This window comes from Haliotis rufescens, unplaced genomic scaffold (genome assembly GCF_023055435.1).
Source record: "Haliotis rufescens isolate VD_foot unplaced genomic scaffold, xgHalRufe1.0.p SCAF_18, whole genome shotgun sequence".
NCBI lineage: Eukaryota > Metazoa > Mollusca > Gastropoda > Lepetellida > Haliotidae > Haliotis > Haliotis rufescens.
The window spans coordinates 10,981,426-10,998,318 of NW_025963868.1; the positions used below are offsets into that span (position 1 = coordinate 10,981,426).

General features: G+C 44.0%; 1 protein-coding gene across 1 annotated transcript; it reads left to right on the forward strand.

The window, feature by feature from the left end:
* The first annotated feature begins 3,991 nt into the window (after positions 1 to 3,991).
* On the forward strand, positions 3,992 to 11,170 carry LOC124119116 (perlucin-like). The gene is made up of 4 exons (XM_046481525.2): positions 3,992 to 4,107; positions 4,717 to 4,805; positions 8,398 to 8,491; positions 10,806 to 11,170. The coding sequence occupies exons 1-4, from the start codon at positions 4,047 to 4,049 to the stop codon at positions 11,027 to 11,029; spliced, it is 468 nt and encodes a 155-aa protein (XP_046337481.2). The 5' UTR covers positions 3,992 to 4,046; the 3' UTR covers positions 11,030 to 11,170.
* Positions 11,171 to 16,893: the final 5,723 nt, after the last annotated feature.

Consider the following 16,893-nt stretch of genomic DNA (forward strand, 5'->3'; position numbering starts at 1 on the left):
TGGAATCAGACTGGATTATTTAAAGACCGCCGTCATATACTGGAATACTGGTAAGAGCGGTGTAACACAACCAACAAGCATATTATCTAAGACCATAAAGGGACACGGACATGTCGTAAACTTGCAGCGCTCCAACTGACATAGCTTCTCTGCAGAACTTGTGGTCAGCGTGGCTGCAGTTAATTAAGTATATCTCATGTTCCGTGACCGTGGTCATGTCCCCTTCTGTCACTTCACAGTTGCATGTCTTTCATACACAATAACTCACCAGGAAACATACGACGCAACGAAAGGAAAAATGAAACCGGAACGTATTAAACAGAAAATTCTTTCAAAAAGAAGTTCATAAATTATATGTTCACACCATATTCTTATAAACTGGACCCGTGAAGATCCGGTGTAGAATAGGTCTTCATCAACCCATATACGTGTCGTAAGTAACGGGATCGGGTGGTCAGGTTCGCTGACTTGGTTGATGCATGTCATCGATCCCAAATGCGTGAATCGATGCTCATGATATTAATCAGTGGATTGTCTGGTCCAGAGTCGATTATTTACAGACCGCCGTCATATAGCTGAAATATTGCTGAGTGCGGCGTTAAACAAACAAACAAACTATTCTGTTTACATCCACGTGTTTGGCCATGCACTGACCAAACCAGGACAAACCAAAGAAAGTGGAGAATTTAATAAAGCACTCATAAAAGGACTGAAGTGACATCCTCACAAGTCAACACAAGCCAAAACACATGGCGATTGGACGTCCAACGCGTGTGAGTGAGTGAGTGAGTTGTGTTTAACGCCGCTTTTAACAGTATTCCAGTTTTATCACGGCGTGTCAGTTTAATGTGGGAGGAAAGCCTGAAGTGATGCAGGTCTCGGACGTTTACCCCTTCGGTGAAACCCACGAGCACGGGTATGGTGCTGACAAACCTAGAAACATAGTCGGGGCAATCATAGGTTTCTGGCTCGCCCAAGGGACGCAACACTGCACAGCGAATCGCGGCGCCTTAGACGACTGGGCCACCCGTCTTGGATGACCCTTCTTTATTCTGAGGAACACAACGTTTCGGAGTTTATGCTTACCCTTTCAGCGGGTGAATGTTCCCTTATTTTCCTGACGGGGGCACGGATGGCCTAATACGCCGCGATTCAATGTGCAGAGTTGCGTCCCTTGGGCACGCCAGAAACCTATGATTGTGGGTTCGAATACCGGTTCGCCCCAATAATGTTTCTAGGTTTGTCAGCACCATACCCGTGCTTGTGGGTTTCACCGAAGTGGTAAACGTCTGATACCTGCATAACTCGTAATAGCCATTCAAGCCTAGAATTTCCAGCCCAGTTCGACAAGGGTGGACACTGGACTTTTACAGTCAGTTAACTCCCTTGACTCGGGAAGATGACCTGTCAGAACTCCATTTAAAGTAGTGAAAACAAATCATTCAATATGTCGGTGTCGCTGTCATGGCGAAAACGAAGAGTTGAATAGTGTGAACATTTCTGATAAAAATGTGTAATACTTGACAACCATTAAGATTTTATTAACAGGTTTCAAACTTACTTTTGGAGGTTTAGTGCCAACCTGCAAGAAATATGTTGAGAATTGTGCACGAAACACAGCTGTTCTTTCACGCAAAGGCCGCTAAAGTACCCACCAATCAGGTGTGCGAAAACATGTGACGTCACTCTAGATAGTGCAGCGGAAGTTTACAGACATAGGAATGGAAGTCGCGCCTTTTATCGAGGACTCATTTCCTGTCGGGATATAGATAAGTTCTATTGTTAAAGACTGGGAATCTCTGTCCCTATGCACTTTTGTTTGTTGATTTACGCGGCACTCAGCAATGATCCATTGGACTGTAAATACTCGAGTCTGGACTAGACAATCCAGTGATTGATATGAGCAACGCTCCACGACGTCGGAATACGATAACTGTTGGTTGGTTTGTTGTTTAACGCCGAACTCAGCAATGTTCCAGCTATATGACGGCGGTCTGTAAATAATCGACTCTGGACCAGACAATCCAGTGACCCGACCACCGGATCCAGTTTGTCGCCTTTTACGACAAGCATAGTCGCCTTTTACGGCATTCCTGGGTTGCTGAAGACCTATCAACCAACTCAGCGAGCATGATCCATTTGGACGCGTCTTACGAGCAACATAGGTTGCAGGGTACCCAGTGCTTAATAAAAACGACAAAACCCATTTCCATAATCTTAAGAAATCTCTACTAAAAGTCCATTATACGATTCCGACAATACCATGAGCTTGTGTTAACGAATCACTATCAACAGTGATGATACAGATGATACAGATGAGGTGAGGTGAAATTGGGTTTAACGTCGCGTCCAAGATTATTACACTTATATAGCGACGTGCATGCACGTGTATGTGTGTGTGTGGCTGCTTGTACTAGTCCGGACTGATGCCGATTTATAGTGCTAGCTCACTGAGATACCATGCCGCAGTTTAACATGAATACCCCACTCAGACACAGTATGCTGACTCCGAGACGACCAGTCCTTGATTTAGCCCCTTAATGCCGAGCGCCAAACAGGGTGACAACAAGTACAATCTTTTAACGTCTTTTGGTATGACGCGGCCCGGAATCGAACCCTGGACCTTCCGCTCTCCGGGCGGACGCTTTACCACAAGACCACGGAGGCGGTCTAGTGATGATACAGATGTATCGAAGGGGTGAGCGTAGCCTGTCCCACCGGTGGCCCATGGGGATCCCAAAATTTCGCATACTTTTTTCTCAGCAAACGTAAGATGTCATCGATCAAGGATTGAAGTTTTCTATTAAGTTTGTGATGTGGGTTATTGGTGTCGAATATTTTGAAATTATTGAACTTGGTGCTGAGATTGCAACAATTAAATCAGATCTTTTGATTTTTTTAGAATCATGTTTTTTTCCGATTCTCAACTTGTATGTGGTATTATTTGATGGGGACACGTCAGTCGCTGTGCAGAGTTGCGTCCCTTGGCCACGCCAGAAACCTGTGATTGTGGGTTCGAATCCCGGTTCGCCCCGATTATGTTTCTAGGTTTGTCAGCACCATCCCTATGCTCGTGGGTTTCATCGAAGTGGTAAACGTCTGAGACCTGCATCACATCGGGCTTTTCTCCCACAATAAGCTGACACGCCGTGATATACTCGTAACTGGATTACTGTAAAAAGCGGTGTTAAATCCAACTCACTCTTTGATTAAGAAATTAATGTAGTTTGTTTGTTTGTTGTTTAACGCCGCACTCAGCAATAATTCAGCTAGTACTGTAAATAATCGAGTCTGGACCAGACAATTCAGTTATTGACATCATTAACACTGGGATACGATGACATGCATCAACCAAGTCAGCGAGCCTGACCACCCGATCCCGTTAGTCGCCTCTTACGACAAGCATAGTCGCCATTCACGGCAAGCTTGTGTTGCTGAAGACCTATTGTCTCCCCGATTCTTCACGGTTACAGTAAAGTAGTGATGCTTACATGTGATGGTTATTTGGGGCCTGGTCTGTAGGAATTAATCCATAATCCCCACCCAATGGAGTAGTGAGTGAGTATGGTTTTACGCCGCTTTTAGCAATATTCCAGCAATATCACGGCGGGGGACACCAGAAATGGGCTTCACACATTGTACCCATGTCGGGAATCGAACCCGGGTCCTCGGCGTGACGAGCGAACGCTTTAACCACTAGGCTACCCGACCGCCCCTTCCAATGGAGTACTGATATAAAGACGAGTCGTTGACCAGGATGGTATTTCTCGGACATGTCTGCACTGTGATAACGGCCTTGACGTCCGTTGTTATTTCCAAGTCTAATCCATCTCATCTCGTGCTCTCATTAACCAATCCCTCTGCGGCCCTGACAGAAACCCGGCATTTCCCTTTCATCAAATACGACTGTTTCATTGGTTGATCACATATCATGAAACCAATCAACTTCCTTGTTGAACTACTGAAAAGTATCATCTGCGTATCCCAACTCAGACGCGGCGCTGAATACCTTTCAGTTGACAAAATTGCCGTTGTCAACCCGAACCATGAGACTAGAACTTGTGTCTGTCTTGCTGTGCTCACTTGCACCCCTGACTGTTGCTGAAGGTAAATAGTTTTCATTGCACTATTTCATACTCTTGTTTATTTTTCTATCGCGCCAATAGATCTTGCCTGACCTCTGACGTCTTTACATTTTATGTATAATCCAAATATACTGAACAGAAAACGGGATCAAGATTATTTTGGGGGATAATTTTTCGATAAAATTGTATGCTCAGTTTTCACTGCAAAACATCCCCCAAATATTCATGATTCCTAACTTTGCTTGTTCAATATATAAGGTGAGTGTCTGAGACAGAGGCTATATTAAAGGTCACAGCTTCAAGAACTTTCTTCTCTGAAACGAGGAGCCGGTCGATTTATTTTGAAACATTACCACCAAAACACTTTTCAAGACATAATTATAATAATCCAAGTTACCTTCTTTAACCAAGGGGGCGGTCGGGTAGCCTAGTGGTTAAAGCGTTCGCTCGTCACGCCGAAGACCCGGGTTCGATTCCCGACATGGGTACAATGTGTGAAGCCCATTTGTGGTGTCCCCCGCCGTGATATTGCTGGAATATTGCTAAAAGCGGCGTAAAACCATACTCACTCACTCTTTAACCAAGGCTTTCAATAACAGCGTATCACATCTGTGTCTTCTCTGTTCTGCAGGCATATGCCCATGTCCCACTGGATTTGTTCAGTACCAACAAGCCTGCTATTGGTTCTCCAACATAGCGGGATCATTTGCTGAGGCAAGGGTATGTATGATGTTTATCAGAAGAAAAGTCACACCAAAACCGGAGTATCGGTGGTTCGTACCAAGCTCCTTCCCAGCGCGTGACACCTTCGTTACACTCTCGGTAACATCGCTGCCACCAGTGTGGGCGCGGCCATTACAAGAATCTTGAAATTTACCCTCTAACCCCAAATGTAGCAACGTTGATACTTTTGTTTATGTCTTTGGGAATGAAATGATAATTCATTTTGAAAAGGTTTACGACTGACCATGTTTTCCAGAGGAATTTACTTTGTTGTTTTAATAATCAGATTGGTTCGAGATTGCATTCTAACGGAAAATCAACCAACTTCTCCCTTCCATTCTTACTATATCAATAACACGATAGTTTTAATGAAACAGAAATTCAAAGTGACCAACGAATAAAGTAATTAAGCAGCGGTAAGTGTATTCGGTGTCATGACAGTCGTCACTTGTTTGTAAACATAACGGTCATTCGGTTGTGAGTTCAACTCCAAGCATGGTTGTGGCCACCTATCACAGTGGGGAGTTTTGACTGGTGGCAGCGATAGTATAGAGAGCTCCGCGAACGGGCTATCGCTGTGAGGAGCTTGGGTTCGTACTGAGAACGGGAGATCACTCTAAGTACATTCTGGAGCCGTCTCCGCATTCGTGACCCGTTGATCGATGCTCATGATGTCAATCACCGGATTGTCTCGACTCGATTTTTTACAGACCGCCGTGAAATAACTGGTACATTGCTGAGTGCGGCGTTTAACAAACAAACAAACAAACACCAAAATATGTATTGTGCAGTGACCTCCGCCGCAGGTATACAATGTCTATGAAGTTTTAATAGCGTCATTCGATAACACAATTTTGCAAATATAGTTAAAAAGCAATAAATCTACTTCAAATTAAATTTCGAGAGGCAATCGAACTGCTTTTTCCACAATCTAATTATGAAGGTCAATAAGTGCGTGTGAAAGTATTGTTTTACGCCGCTTTTAGCAATATTCCAGCATTATCACGGCGTGGGATGCCAGAAATTGGTTTCACACATTGTACCCATGTCATTAAATTCAGATCTAAGATCTGGCTGTCACTAAACAAAGATCTGAGGACATCCCAGTAGGGGTCACGTCAGAACGATCTTTCGCGAAGTTTGACCGACATCAGCCAATAAGAAAGCAGCTTTCTCGAGCTTTACGGCACTCGTTTCAACCTGGCGACATCCATTTCAGACAACACTTGAAACATAAGTTGACACAGTTCTCGATTAAAATTTTGAAAACTGAACAAACGAACATTCCGGAATGTCCTTTATATGGTTGCGATTGTATGGCAGTGTTGCCTACGCACTGTGTAACGCCTCCTCCGTTCAAATGTTTATCCCACGGAAGCGAGAGACATGCGATAATTTTGACGGAATCGGTCGTATGGGCCGTACATATCGTTCGGAATACCCCGTGTTAACCTTTTCGAGGTTGCATGATAAGAAAACACATCCCGGCTGTCACTTTCATGATCTGGAAAGCGACGCTTTGATTGGTCGGATGAAAGGTCGTTCTGACGTGACCCGTTATGGGATGTCCTCAGATCTTTGTTTAGCGATAGCGAGAACTAAGATCTGATTTGAATGAGATTGACATTGTACCCATGTCGGGAATCGAACCCGGGTCTTCGGAGTGACGAGCGAACGCTTTAACCACCAGGCTACCCGACAGCCCTTGAAGGTCAATGAACAGGAAAATTATGTCTAAACCTGTATTTAATGAGGCAAGCTAATGACGATGACATCAAACTTTTATGGAACTTGTCCACAGAGTAATCTGTCATACAGTTTGAAATATCATGTCGTGTAGAAATGAAAGGTACATTATCACCTACTCAAGTCAGTTCATTTGGAATAAAAAATATAGATTGTAACATACAACGTCTTTTAGCAACTATTATACTAGTCATAAATCATTGTTATGTTGTCGTCATTGTCACTGTTAAATAGGGGGCACGGGTGGCCCAGTCGTCTAAGGCGCCGCGATTCGCTGTGCAGAGTTGCGTCCCTTAGGCACGCCAGAAACCTATGATTGTGGGTTCGAATCCCGGTTCGCCCCGATTATGTTTCTAGGTTTGTGAGCACCATACCCGTGCTTGTGGGTTTCAACGAAGTGGTTAACATCTGAGACCTGCATCACTTCGTGCTTTCCTCCCACATTAAGCTGACACGCGGTGATATAACTGGAATACTGTTAAAAGCGGCGTTAAACCCAACTCACTCACTCACTCATTGTTAAATAAGCTCACAGTTTGAACATGTTTATCATTCTGATGTGTTTAAATATCCTCGTGGTTTAATTAATCCAAACAAATTGACTTCACACCAAAATATTGTCGACGTCATAACAACAATAAGGCGGGGGGGTGATGGACTGTGCATTTGTGTTCCTTGTTGACGTCAACATTAAGTCTTGTTCACTCGTCAAAATGCAAAATAATGATCATAACATATGCAAAAAACGTAGGGGATATTTTTCTAGGGGACACTGGTGAACTGGCAATGAAAGTAAGTGACTGATATGCAAGAACATTACCGAAGAAATCAAGCTCCCAAACAACATTGTGACATGAATTACGTGACCTCGGACAGCACGGACACATTTACCATTGAATCGGTTATAAGCAGACGCATATTGTGTTTTTTTAGAACTAAACGCTCAAAGACACTTTATTAAACACATTGAATCATTTAGGAAGCAACAGCATTGATCATGCGACGTTTGGAACGTGCTGAACGTTCACCTGCCTTAGGCATGCTTCCGGTGGGTACACGTCATAGGCGCCGCGATTCGCTGTGCAGAGTTGCGTCCCTTGGGCATGCCAGAAACCTATGATTGTGGGTTCGAATCCCGGTTCGCCCCGATTATGTTTCTAGGTTTGTCAGCACCATACCCGTGCTCGTGGGTTTCACCGAAGTGGTAAACGTCTGAGACCTGCATCACTTCGGGCTTTCCTCCCACATTAAGCTGACACGCCGCGATATAACTGTAATACTGTTAAAAGCGGCGTTAAACCCAACTCACTCACACGTCATAGTATTGATGCCCAAACGCTGCATGTTTCTCACTGGCATCAGACGATTGTGGGCCCGCTTCCAACAAACACCGTGTTGTTTCAGGTGACCAATTGACTTGTATTTGCATGTGTTTGTGACGGGTGCCACCGGTATAGCAGGATACGCTCACCTTTTCGCGAACACCTGGTATCATTACTAGTTGATAGTGATTCTCATACACATGCTCATGAGGCAGTCGGAATTGTACAATCGACTCTGCTTTATGCAGAGATTTCTATTGGATATAGAAAGGGTTTTGTCGCTTTATGTATTTGTATGTGTTTACATGCTAAACACTTGTTACACTGTAGTCTGTTCCACGGTTAAAGACGTTAGCTGATATCGATTGTATCTCAAAAGTTGTGAATTGTAGACTCATTGGGCTGGAGCTGATTGCATAGTGTTAGAAGAGTTCTATACGTTCGCCCTAATGTTCTCTTGTTAGAGGAATAATATTAACGGCGTTAATCCCAACTCACTCATTCACTCACTCTCTTGTTAGAGCTACTGTCAGTTCTTCCGGAGCCACCTTGCCAGGATAACAAGCAAAGAAGAGGACGACTTCGTCAGAAGCTATGCAAAGGAAACAGGAAGAGGTGAGATGTGAATTTATCTTCAAATGGCGTTGTAAAGCAATATGTAAACCTTCATTATCTTAGTCCTACCCAAAGCCTATACTCACCCAGGGCAACCCCTCCTCTTAGTTGCCACCTTGTGTTATTCCTCCAAAGCCTATACTCACCCAGGGCTACACTCCTCCTCTTAGTTGCCACCTTGTGTTATTCCTCCAAAGCCTATACTCACTGAGGGCAACACTCCTCCTCTTAGTTGCCACCTTGTGTTATTCCTCCAAAGCCTTTACTCACCCAGGGCAACAGTCCTCCTCTTCGTTCCCTCCTTGTGTTATTCCTCGTTAGCCTATACTCAACCAGGGCTACACTCCTCCTCTTAGTTGCCACCTTGTGTTATTCCTCCAAAGCCTATACTCACTCAGGGCAACACTCCTCCTCTTAGTTGCCACCTTGTGTTATTCCTCCAAAGCCTATACTCACTCAGGGCAACACTCCTCCTCTTAGTTGCCACCTTGTGTTATTCCTCCAAAGCCTATACTCACTCAGGGCAACACTCTTCCTCTTAGTTGCCACCTTGTGTTATTCCTCCAAAGCCTATACTCACCCAGGGCAACAACCCTCCTCTAAGTTGCCACCTTGTGTTATTCCTCCAAAGCCTATACTCACCCAGGGCTACACTCCTCCTCTTAGTTCCCACCTTGTGTTATTCCTCCAAAGCCTATACTCACTCAGGGCTACACTCCTCCTCTTAGTTCCCACCTTGTGTTATTCCTCCAAAGCCTATACTCACTGAGGGCTACACTCCTCCTCTTAGTTCCCACCTTGTGTTATTCCTCCAAAGCCTATACTCACTCAGGGCTACACTCCTCCTCTTAGTTGCCACCTTGTGTTATTCCTCCAAAGCCTATACTCACCCAGGGCAACACTCCTCCTCTTAGTTGCCACCTTGTGTTATTCCTCCAAAGCCTATACTCACTCAGGGCAACACTCCTTCTCTTAGTTGCCACATTGTGTTATTCCTACAAAGCCTATACTCACCCAGGGCAACACTCCTCCTCTTAGTTCCCACCTTGTGTTATTCCTACAAAGCCTACACTCACCCAGGGCAACAGTCCTCCTCTTAGTTGCCACCTTGTGTTATTCCTACAAAGCCTATACTCACCCAGGGCAACACTCCTCCTCTTAGTTGCCACCTTGTGTTATTCCTACAAAGCCTATACTCACCCAGGGCAACACTCCTCCTCTTAGTTGCCACCTTGTGTTATTCCTACAAAGCCTATACTCACCCAGGGCAACACTCCTCCTCTTAGTTGCCACCTTGTGTTATTCCTCCAAAGCCTATACTCACCCAGGGCAACCCTCCTCCTCTTAGTTGCCACCTTGTGTTATTCCTACAAAGCCTATACTCACTCAGGGCAACACTCCTCCTCTTAGTTGCCACCTTGTGCTATTCCTACAAAGCCTATACTCACCTAGGGCAACACTCCTCTTAGTGTTATTCCTCCAAAAGCCTATACTCACCCAGGGCAACACTCCTCCTCTTAGTTGCCACCTTGTGTTATTCCTCCAAAGCCTATACTCACCCAGGGCAACCCCTCCTCTTAGTTGCCACCTTGTGTTATTCCTCCAAAGCCTGTACTCACTCAGGGCTACACTCCTCCTCTTAGTTGCCACCTTGTGTTATTCCTCGTAAGCCTATACTCACTCAGGGCAAAACTCCTCCTCTTAGTTGCCACCTTGTGTTATTCCTCGTAACCCTATACTCACCCAGGGCAATACTCCTCCTCTTAGTTGCCACCTTGTGAAATTCCTCGTAAGCCGATGATCCTCAAGGGCAACACTCATTGCATTCCCACATTGAGATATCAGTAATAGTCCTAGACTTATCTGGAGCAGCACAATTCTCCTGAGTTGCCTCCTAGTGCTATTCGTCATAAGCCTTTACTCACTTAGGCCAACACTTTGGTTGGTTGGTTGGTTTGTTGTTTAACGTCGCACTCAACAATATTCCAGCTACATGGCGGCGGTCTGTAAATAATCGAGTCTGGACCAGACATATGTGATTGATATCATGAGCATCGATCCACGAAATTGGGACACGATGACACGCATCAACCAAGTCAGCGAGCCTGACCAACCAATCCCGTTGGTGGCCTCTTACGAAAACATGGGTTACTGAAGATCAATGTTACCCCTGATCTTCACGGGCGGTCACTCTTTGTGAGCAAGAGTTCATTAACTTTTTGTGAAGGCTTTTGTTCTTTTCCATTTGGATCAGAAGTGTGCATATCACATGGTGTCAAACTGCAACAGTAGAAATAGTACTTTCTCTCTCCAGCCCCAGACTACTGGTTGGGTGCCACTGATCTCATCACGGAGCGGACGTTTGTGTGGGAGGTTGGCGATACCTTAAACTACACCAACTGGCACTCTGATGAACCTAATAAAAAAACAGAGAACTGTCTGGGGTACAAACAATTATACGATTATCTCTGGAATGATTATCGTTGTGATGTAGCGATAAACTTCATATGTGAAAGGAAAGTGCCCAGATGTTGCTAGATTAACGGACGTTGACTTTTTGATCATGTTTGTTTTTCTTTTGTTGTTTAACGCCGCACTCAGCAATATTCCAGCTTCACGACGGCGGTCTGTAAATAATCGAATCATGACCAGACAATCCAGTGATTGCGATCATGAGCACCGATCTACTTAATTAAGGTACGATGACATGCATCAACTAACTCAGCTAGCCTGACCACCCGATCTAATTAGTCGCCTCTTACGACAGGCATTGGTTGCTGAAGACTAATTATAATTATTTCCCGCATCATCACGTGATTCTTTGATGATGGAACATTCTATACTGAAGCGAGTTTTCGGCATTGCACCTTCAGTATATTCGAAATTCAACAATTAATAAAACAATATGATATTTTTTGTTAAAATATATTTTTCTGTATATATACGATTTGTAAAGAAAATAAAGTTTCATAAATTTAGGAATGACTTTATTGTACTTTTCAAATGTCCTTTTCTGAACGATTGTTGGAATCCCTGGAAATATGCTATAAGCACAGACTGGTTCTGATATAATTTGGTTATTGTATATGTTGTTGTTTAACGCCGCACTCGGGAAAAATCCAGATATATGACGGCGATCTGCAAATAATACAGTCTGATCCAGACAATCCAGTGATTGGCACCATGGGCATCGATCCACGCATTTGGGATACGATAACATGCATCGCCGAGCATGACCACCTGATCCCGGTAGTCGCCTCCTACGAAAGGCATGGGATGTTGAAGACCAATTCCAACTAATTCTGACTATTGCACATATAGCATTAATCACTGTTTTACACATATGGTACTCAGTTTTCGAACGTATTTGTTTATTGATTGACGCTTTACTCAGCTATAGATATCTATATCATGGTGGTCTTTTGTCATTAAATCTGGACCAGATAATCCAGTAGATGGTTTTATAGATACCTGACCATGCTGTAGGGAAACGAGGTAACGCTTTCAACGATGCAGAGAGCCTTCCACCCGATTGGGGCAACGTGTTGTAACTCATGTCCCCATGTGGTGACAAGATGTTTGGTTGTGTGTGTGTTATTTAACGGCACACCCAGGTATATTCCAGCTGTATGACGGCGGTCTGTAAATAATCGATGTTTGTCTTAAGAGGCGACTGACGGGATCGTGTCTTCAGGCTCGCTGACTTGGTTGATGCATGTCATCGCATCTCAATTGCGTGCATCGATGGTCATGATGTCAATCACTGGATTGTCTGGTCCAGACACGATTATTTACATACCGCCGTCATATAGTTGGAATATTGCTAAGTGCTGCGTTAAAAAACAAACAAACAAACATCTCCTACTTCCACATTTACCTCTACCACTAACCCCGTACCTCTATGTCTACCCTACCCCTGGGCGGTCGGGTAGCCTAGTGGTTAAAGCGTTCGCTCGTCAAGCCGAAGACCCGGGTTCGATTCCCGACATGGGTACAATGTGTGAAGCCCATTTCTGGTGTCCCCCGCCGTGATATTGCTGGAATATTGCTAAAAGCGGCGTAAAACCATACTCACTCACTCACTCACTCACTCTACACCACCCCTAACGTCAACCCCAACACACGATGACGGTGCACGATGACAGGTGTGTGCTACAGGGATTACACGTTGTACGTGAGACCGTATGCTAATGCAATCCGACCGGATATCCTCCTCACTTTCGTCACCATAGGAAACTAAGTTATTTACATTTAACTTTGAACCGGTTTACCTATATCACACTAACATATCAAATATTTTTAAAAAATATTCACCTTTCATGGTATCATAAACATCCGTTACAGCAGGCGCAAAATAGTAACGAATGATCGATGTACCTCATCTTCCCGAAGCCTAGTGGTTAAAGCGTTCGCTCGTCACGCCGAAGACCCGGGTTCGAATCCCGACATGGGTACAATGTGTGAAGCCCATTTCTGGTGTCCCCCGCCGTGATATTGCTGGAATATTGCTAAAAGCGGCGTAAAACGAAACTCACTCACTCACTCATCTTCCCCAAGCAAGCAATGGAGTTAACTGACTATAAAAGTCAGTGAGTGAGTGAGTGGGGTTTAACGCCGCTTTTAACATTATTCCAGTTATATCACGGCGTGTCAGCTTATTGTGGAAGGAAAGCCCGAAGTGATGCAGGTCTTGGACGTTTACCACTTCGGTGAAACCCACGAGCACGGGTATGGTGCTGACAAACCTAGAAACATAATCGGGGCAAACCGGGATTCGAACCCACTAGCATAGGTTTCTGGCGTGCCCAAGGGACACAACTCTGAACGGCGAATCGCGGCGCCTTGGAGGACTGGGCCACCCGTGCCCCCTATAAAAGTCATATTCAAACTGGATAATTAACTCCCTTGACTCGGGAAGATGGATTTAACTCTACTGTTGATTGTAGACATAGGTATATGGTGTTTAATACAAATGTGAAAATTTGGTCAACCTTCGACGGACTTCGTCAATCATAATAAAGCCTGGCTGGTGTTACAGGCAACGTATAAGGCATCGTCCCAGGTTATGTCCTAACTGCTTTCTGTTTCGTCGCTCGGTCGACCGGCTCGAGCGATAGGTAACCCTGGGAGCAACGTTAGAGCGAGGTCTATAACACATCTACAGGAGGTGAGGTGAAATGGTGTTTAACGTCGCGTCCAAGATTATTGCACTTAAATAGCGACGTGCATGCACGTGTGTGTGTGTGTGTGTGTGTGTGTGTGTGTGTGTGTGTTTGTGTGTGGCTGCTTGTACTTGTCCGGACTCCGAGCGGTTTATTCACCCTGCAGTGTCTTATATAATTGTACTATAAACCACGACCACGAGTCATTTATTTGTTATATGAAATATCAATCTTATGTACCGCCTCTTTAAGGATGTTCATAAAATGTTCAAGCTTTATAATTATTTAGCCGTATATAGATAATGATGTATGACTCCCTGAATAGAATCCGAAATCGGCAATATCGGACAAGTCCATTTTATGAACAGGGGGGTTATAGTGATTTGGCCTTTCCCGCATATTCTTATAACTTGCACGTCACATACCTGTACCTTTTCTCCCAATAACGACTGTCATATCTCTCCGACTTTTGGATGCGAGCGTTCGGCAATTGTGTTTATCTACGTTGCCCAGCTACATCTACGGGGAACAACTCACTGGAGGCCCCCATCTGAAGTTGCGAGCGCATGGTCGAATCTCCAGAAATGACGTCATGATTGGACAATGTTTTACCACACATCGTTCTTCATTGGTATTTTTGTGATTTATCGCATAGCTATCTTATAGACAGGAATATAAGCAAATAAGTACTGTTAACAAATCAGTTCGTTTGCAAAGACACAGTGACCGAATCAAGAAGGTATCTTTTCTTGGCTTAGTTTTCTTTGTATACGCCGCACTCAGCAATATTCCAGCTATATGACGGCGGTCTGTAAAGCATCGAGTCTGGACCAGACAATCCAGTGATTGACATCATGAGCATCCATCCACGCAATTGGGATCGATGACATGCATCAACCAAGTCAGCGAGCCTGACTACCCGATCCCGTTAGTCGCCTTTTACGACAAGCATAGTCACCTTTTACGGCAAGCATGGGTTGCTGAAGACCTATTCTACCCCGTATCTTCACGGGTCCCAACTCTCTGTGACTGACCTCAACTGTTGTTCAAGCTGACCTGAGACTTCAACATGTTCGAGTGATTTCTCTGACTTAATCCATGCTATAGTTGATACATTTTCTATAATTTGGCATAATGACCCATATTTGCGTCAGTTTTACTTGCACCTTCAGAATGGATAGTGAATTCCTGGCAATAGAATAGAGTGCCGTCATCATAAGGTTTTAGTTGTTGTTTGGTTGGTTTGTTGTTTAACGCCGCACTCAGCAATATTCCACCCGATCCCGTTGGTTGCCTCTTACGACAAGCATATTGCCGCCTTTTACAGGTCTCATAACGACAAACAAAACAAATCTTATCGTGCGTCTTCCTCTGCATTAATGTAGGGTTGAGATAGCTATATAGTTCAACAAATGTGGCAGCGTTGCTATGTCTGTCTTCATACCTCTCTGGGGGCACGGGTGTCCCAGTCGTCTAAGGCGCCGCGATTTGCTGTGCAGAGTTGCGTCCCTTGCAATTGGGCACGCCAGAAACCTAAACATGTGTGTTCGAATCCCGGTTTGCCCCGATTATGTTTCTAGGTTTGTCAGCACCATACCCGTGCTCGTGGGTTTCACTGAAGTGGTAAACGTCCAAGACCTGCATCACTTCGGGCTTTCCTCCCGCATTAAGCTGACACGCCGTGATATAACTGGAATACTGTTAAAAGAGCAGGGTCAGTGAGTAACCTATAAAGCGATCTTGTTGTTAGTATTGTACCTCTGGGTCGGCCAGAACGTGGTCGATCAGCAACCCACCTTATTTGCATGTGACGCGGGGCAAGTCTTGTGATCGTGGTGCGGATAATGACATCGTAACTGTCTGGCTCAAGCAGTTGCAGTATTCCAAGGGCCATTACACTTTGTACCCTTACAGGCGGCAGTCTGGCATCGTTGACTTCATCTGTGGACCTTTAAATTTAGTGTTAATATTGAACCGGTGTTTGTGTGAATATTGAACCGGTGTTTGTGTGAATATTGAACCGGTGTTTTTGTGAATATTGAACCGGTGTTTGTTTAAATATTGAACCGGTGTTTGTTTAAATATTGAACCGGTGTTTGTTTGAATATTGAACCGGTGTTTGTTTGAATATTGGACCAGTGTGTGCGTGAAAAATAAATCGGTGCATGTTTGAATATTATTGAATCGGTGTTTGTGTGAATATTGAACCGGTGTTTTTGTGAATATTGAACCGGTGTTTGTTTAAATATTGAACCGGTGTTTGTTTAAATATTGAACCGGTGTTTTTGTGAATATTGAACCGGTGTTTGTTTAAATATTGAACCGGTGTTTGTTTAAATATTGAACCGGTGTTTGTGTGAATATTGAACCGGTATTTGTTTGAATATTGGACCAGTGTGTGCGTGAAAAATAAATCGGTGCATGTTTGAATATTATTGAATCGGTGTTTGTGTGAATATTGAACCAGTGTTTGCGTGAATAATAAATCGGTGCTCGTTTGAATATTATTGAATCGGTGTTTGTGTGTATATATTGAACCGCAGTTTGTGTGAATATTAAATCGGTGCTAGTTTGAATATTGAATCGGTGTTTGTGTGAATATTGAACCGGTGTTTGTGTGAATATTGAACCGGTGTTTTTGTGAATATTGAACCGGTGTTTGTTTAAATATTGAACCGGTGTTTGTGTGAATATTGAACCGGTGTTTGTTTGAATATTGGACCAGTGTTTGCGTGAATAATAAATCGGTGCATGTTTGAATTTTATTGAATCGTCGTTTGTGTGAATATTGAACCAGTGTTTGCGTGAATAATAAATCGGTGCTCGTTGAATATTATTGAATCGGTGTTTGTGTGAATATTGAACCGCAGTTTGTGTGAATATTGAACCGGTGCTTGTTTGAATATTGAATCGGTGTTTGTGTGAATATTGAACCGGTGTTTGTGTAAATATATTGAACCGGTGTTTGTTTGAGTATTGAACCGGTTTTTGTTTGAATATTGAACCGGTGTTCGTTCCACAGAATAACGTTATATGGACGTAACATCCGCAACGTTACCACAACGTAAACACAACGTTATCACAACGTTCCCACAACGTAAAATACAACGTCATCACAACGTTGTGACGACGTGAATATGACGTAACACAACGTTAGGCCATGACGTTGTGACAACATAAATGGGAGTCCACAGAATAACGTTATATGGACGTAACATCCGCAACGTTGCCACAACGTAA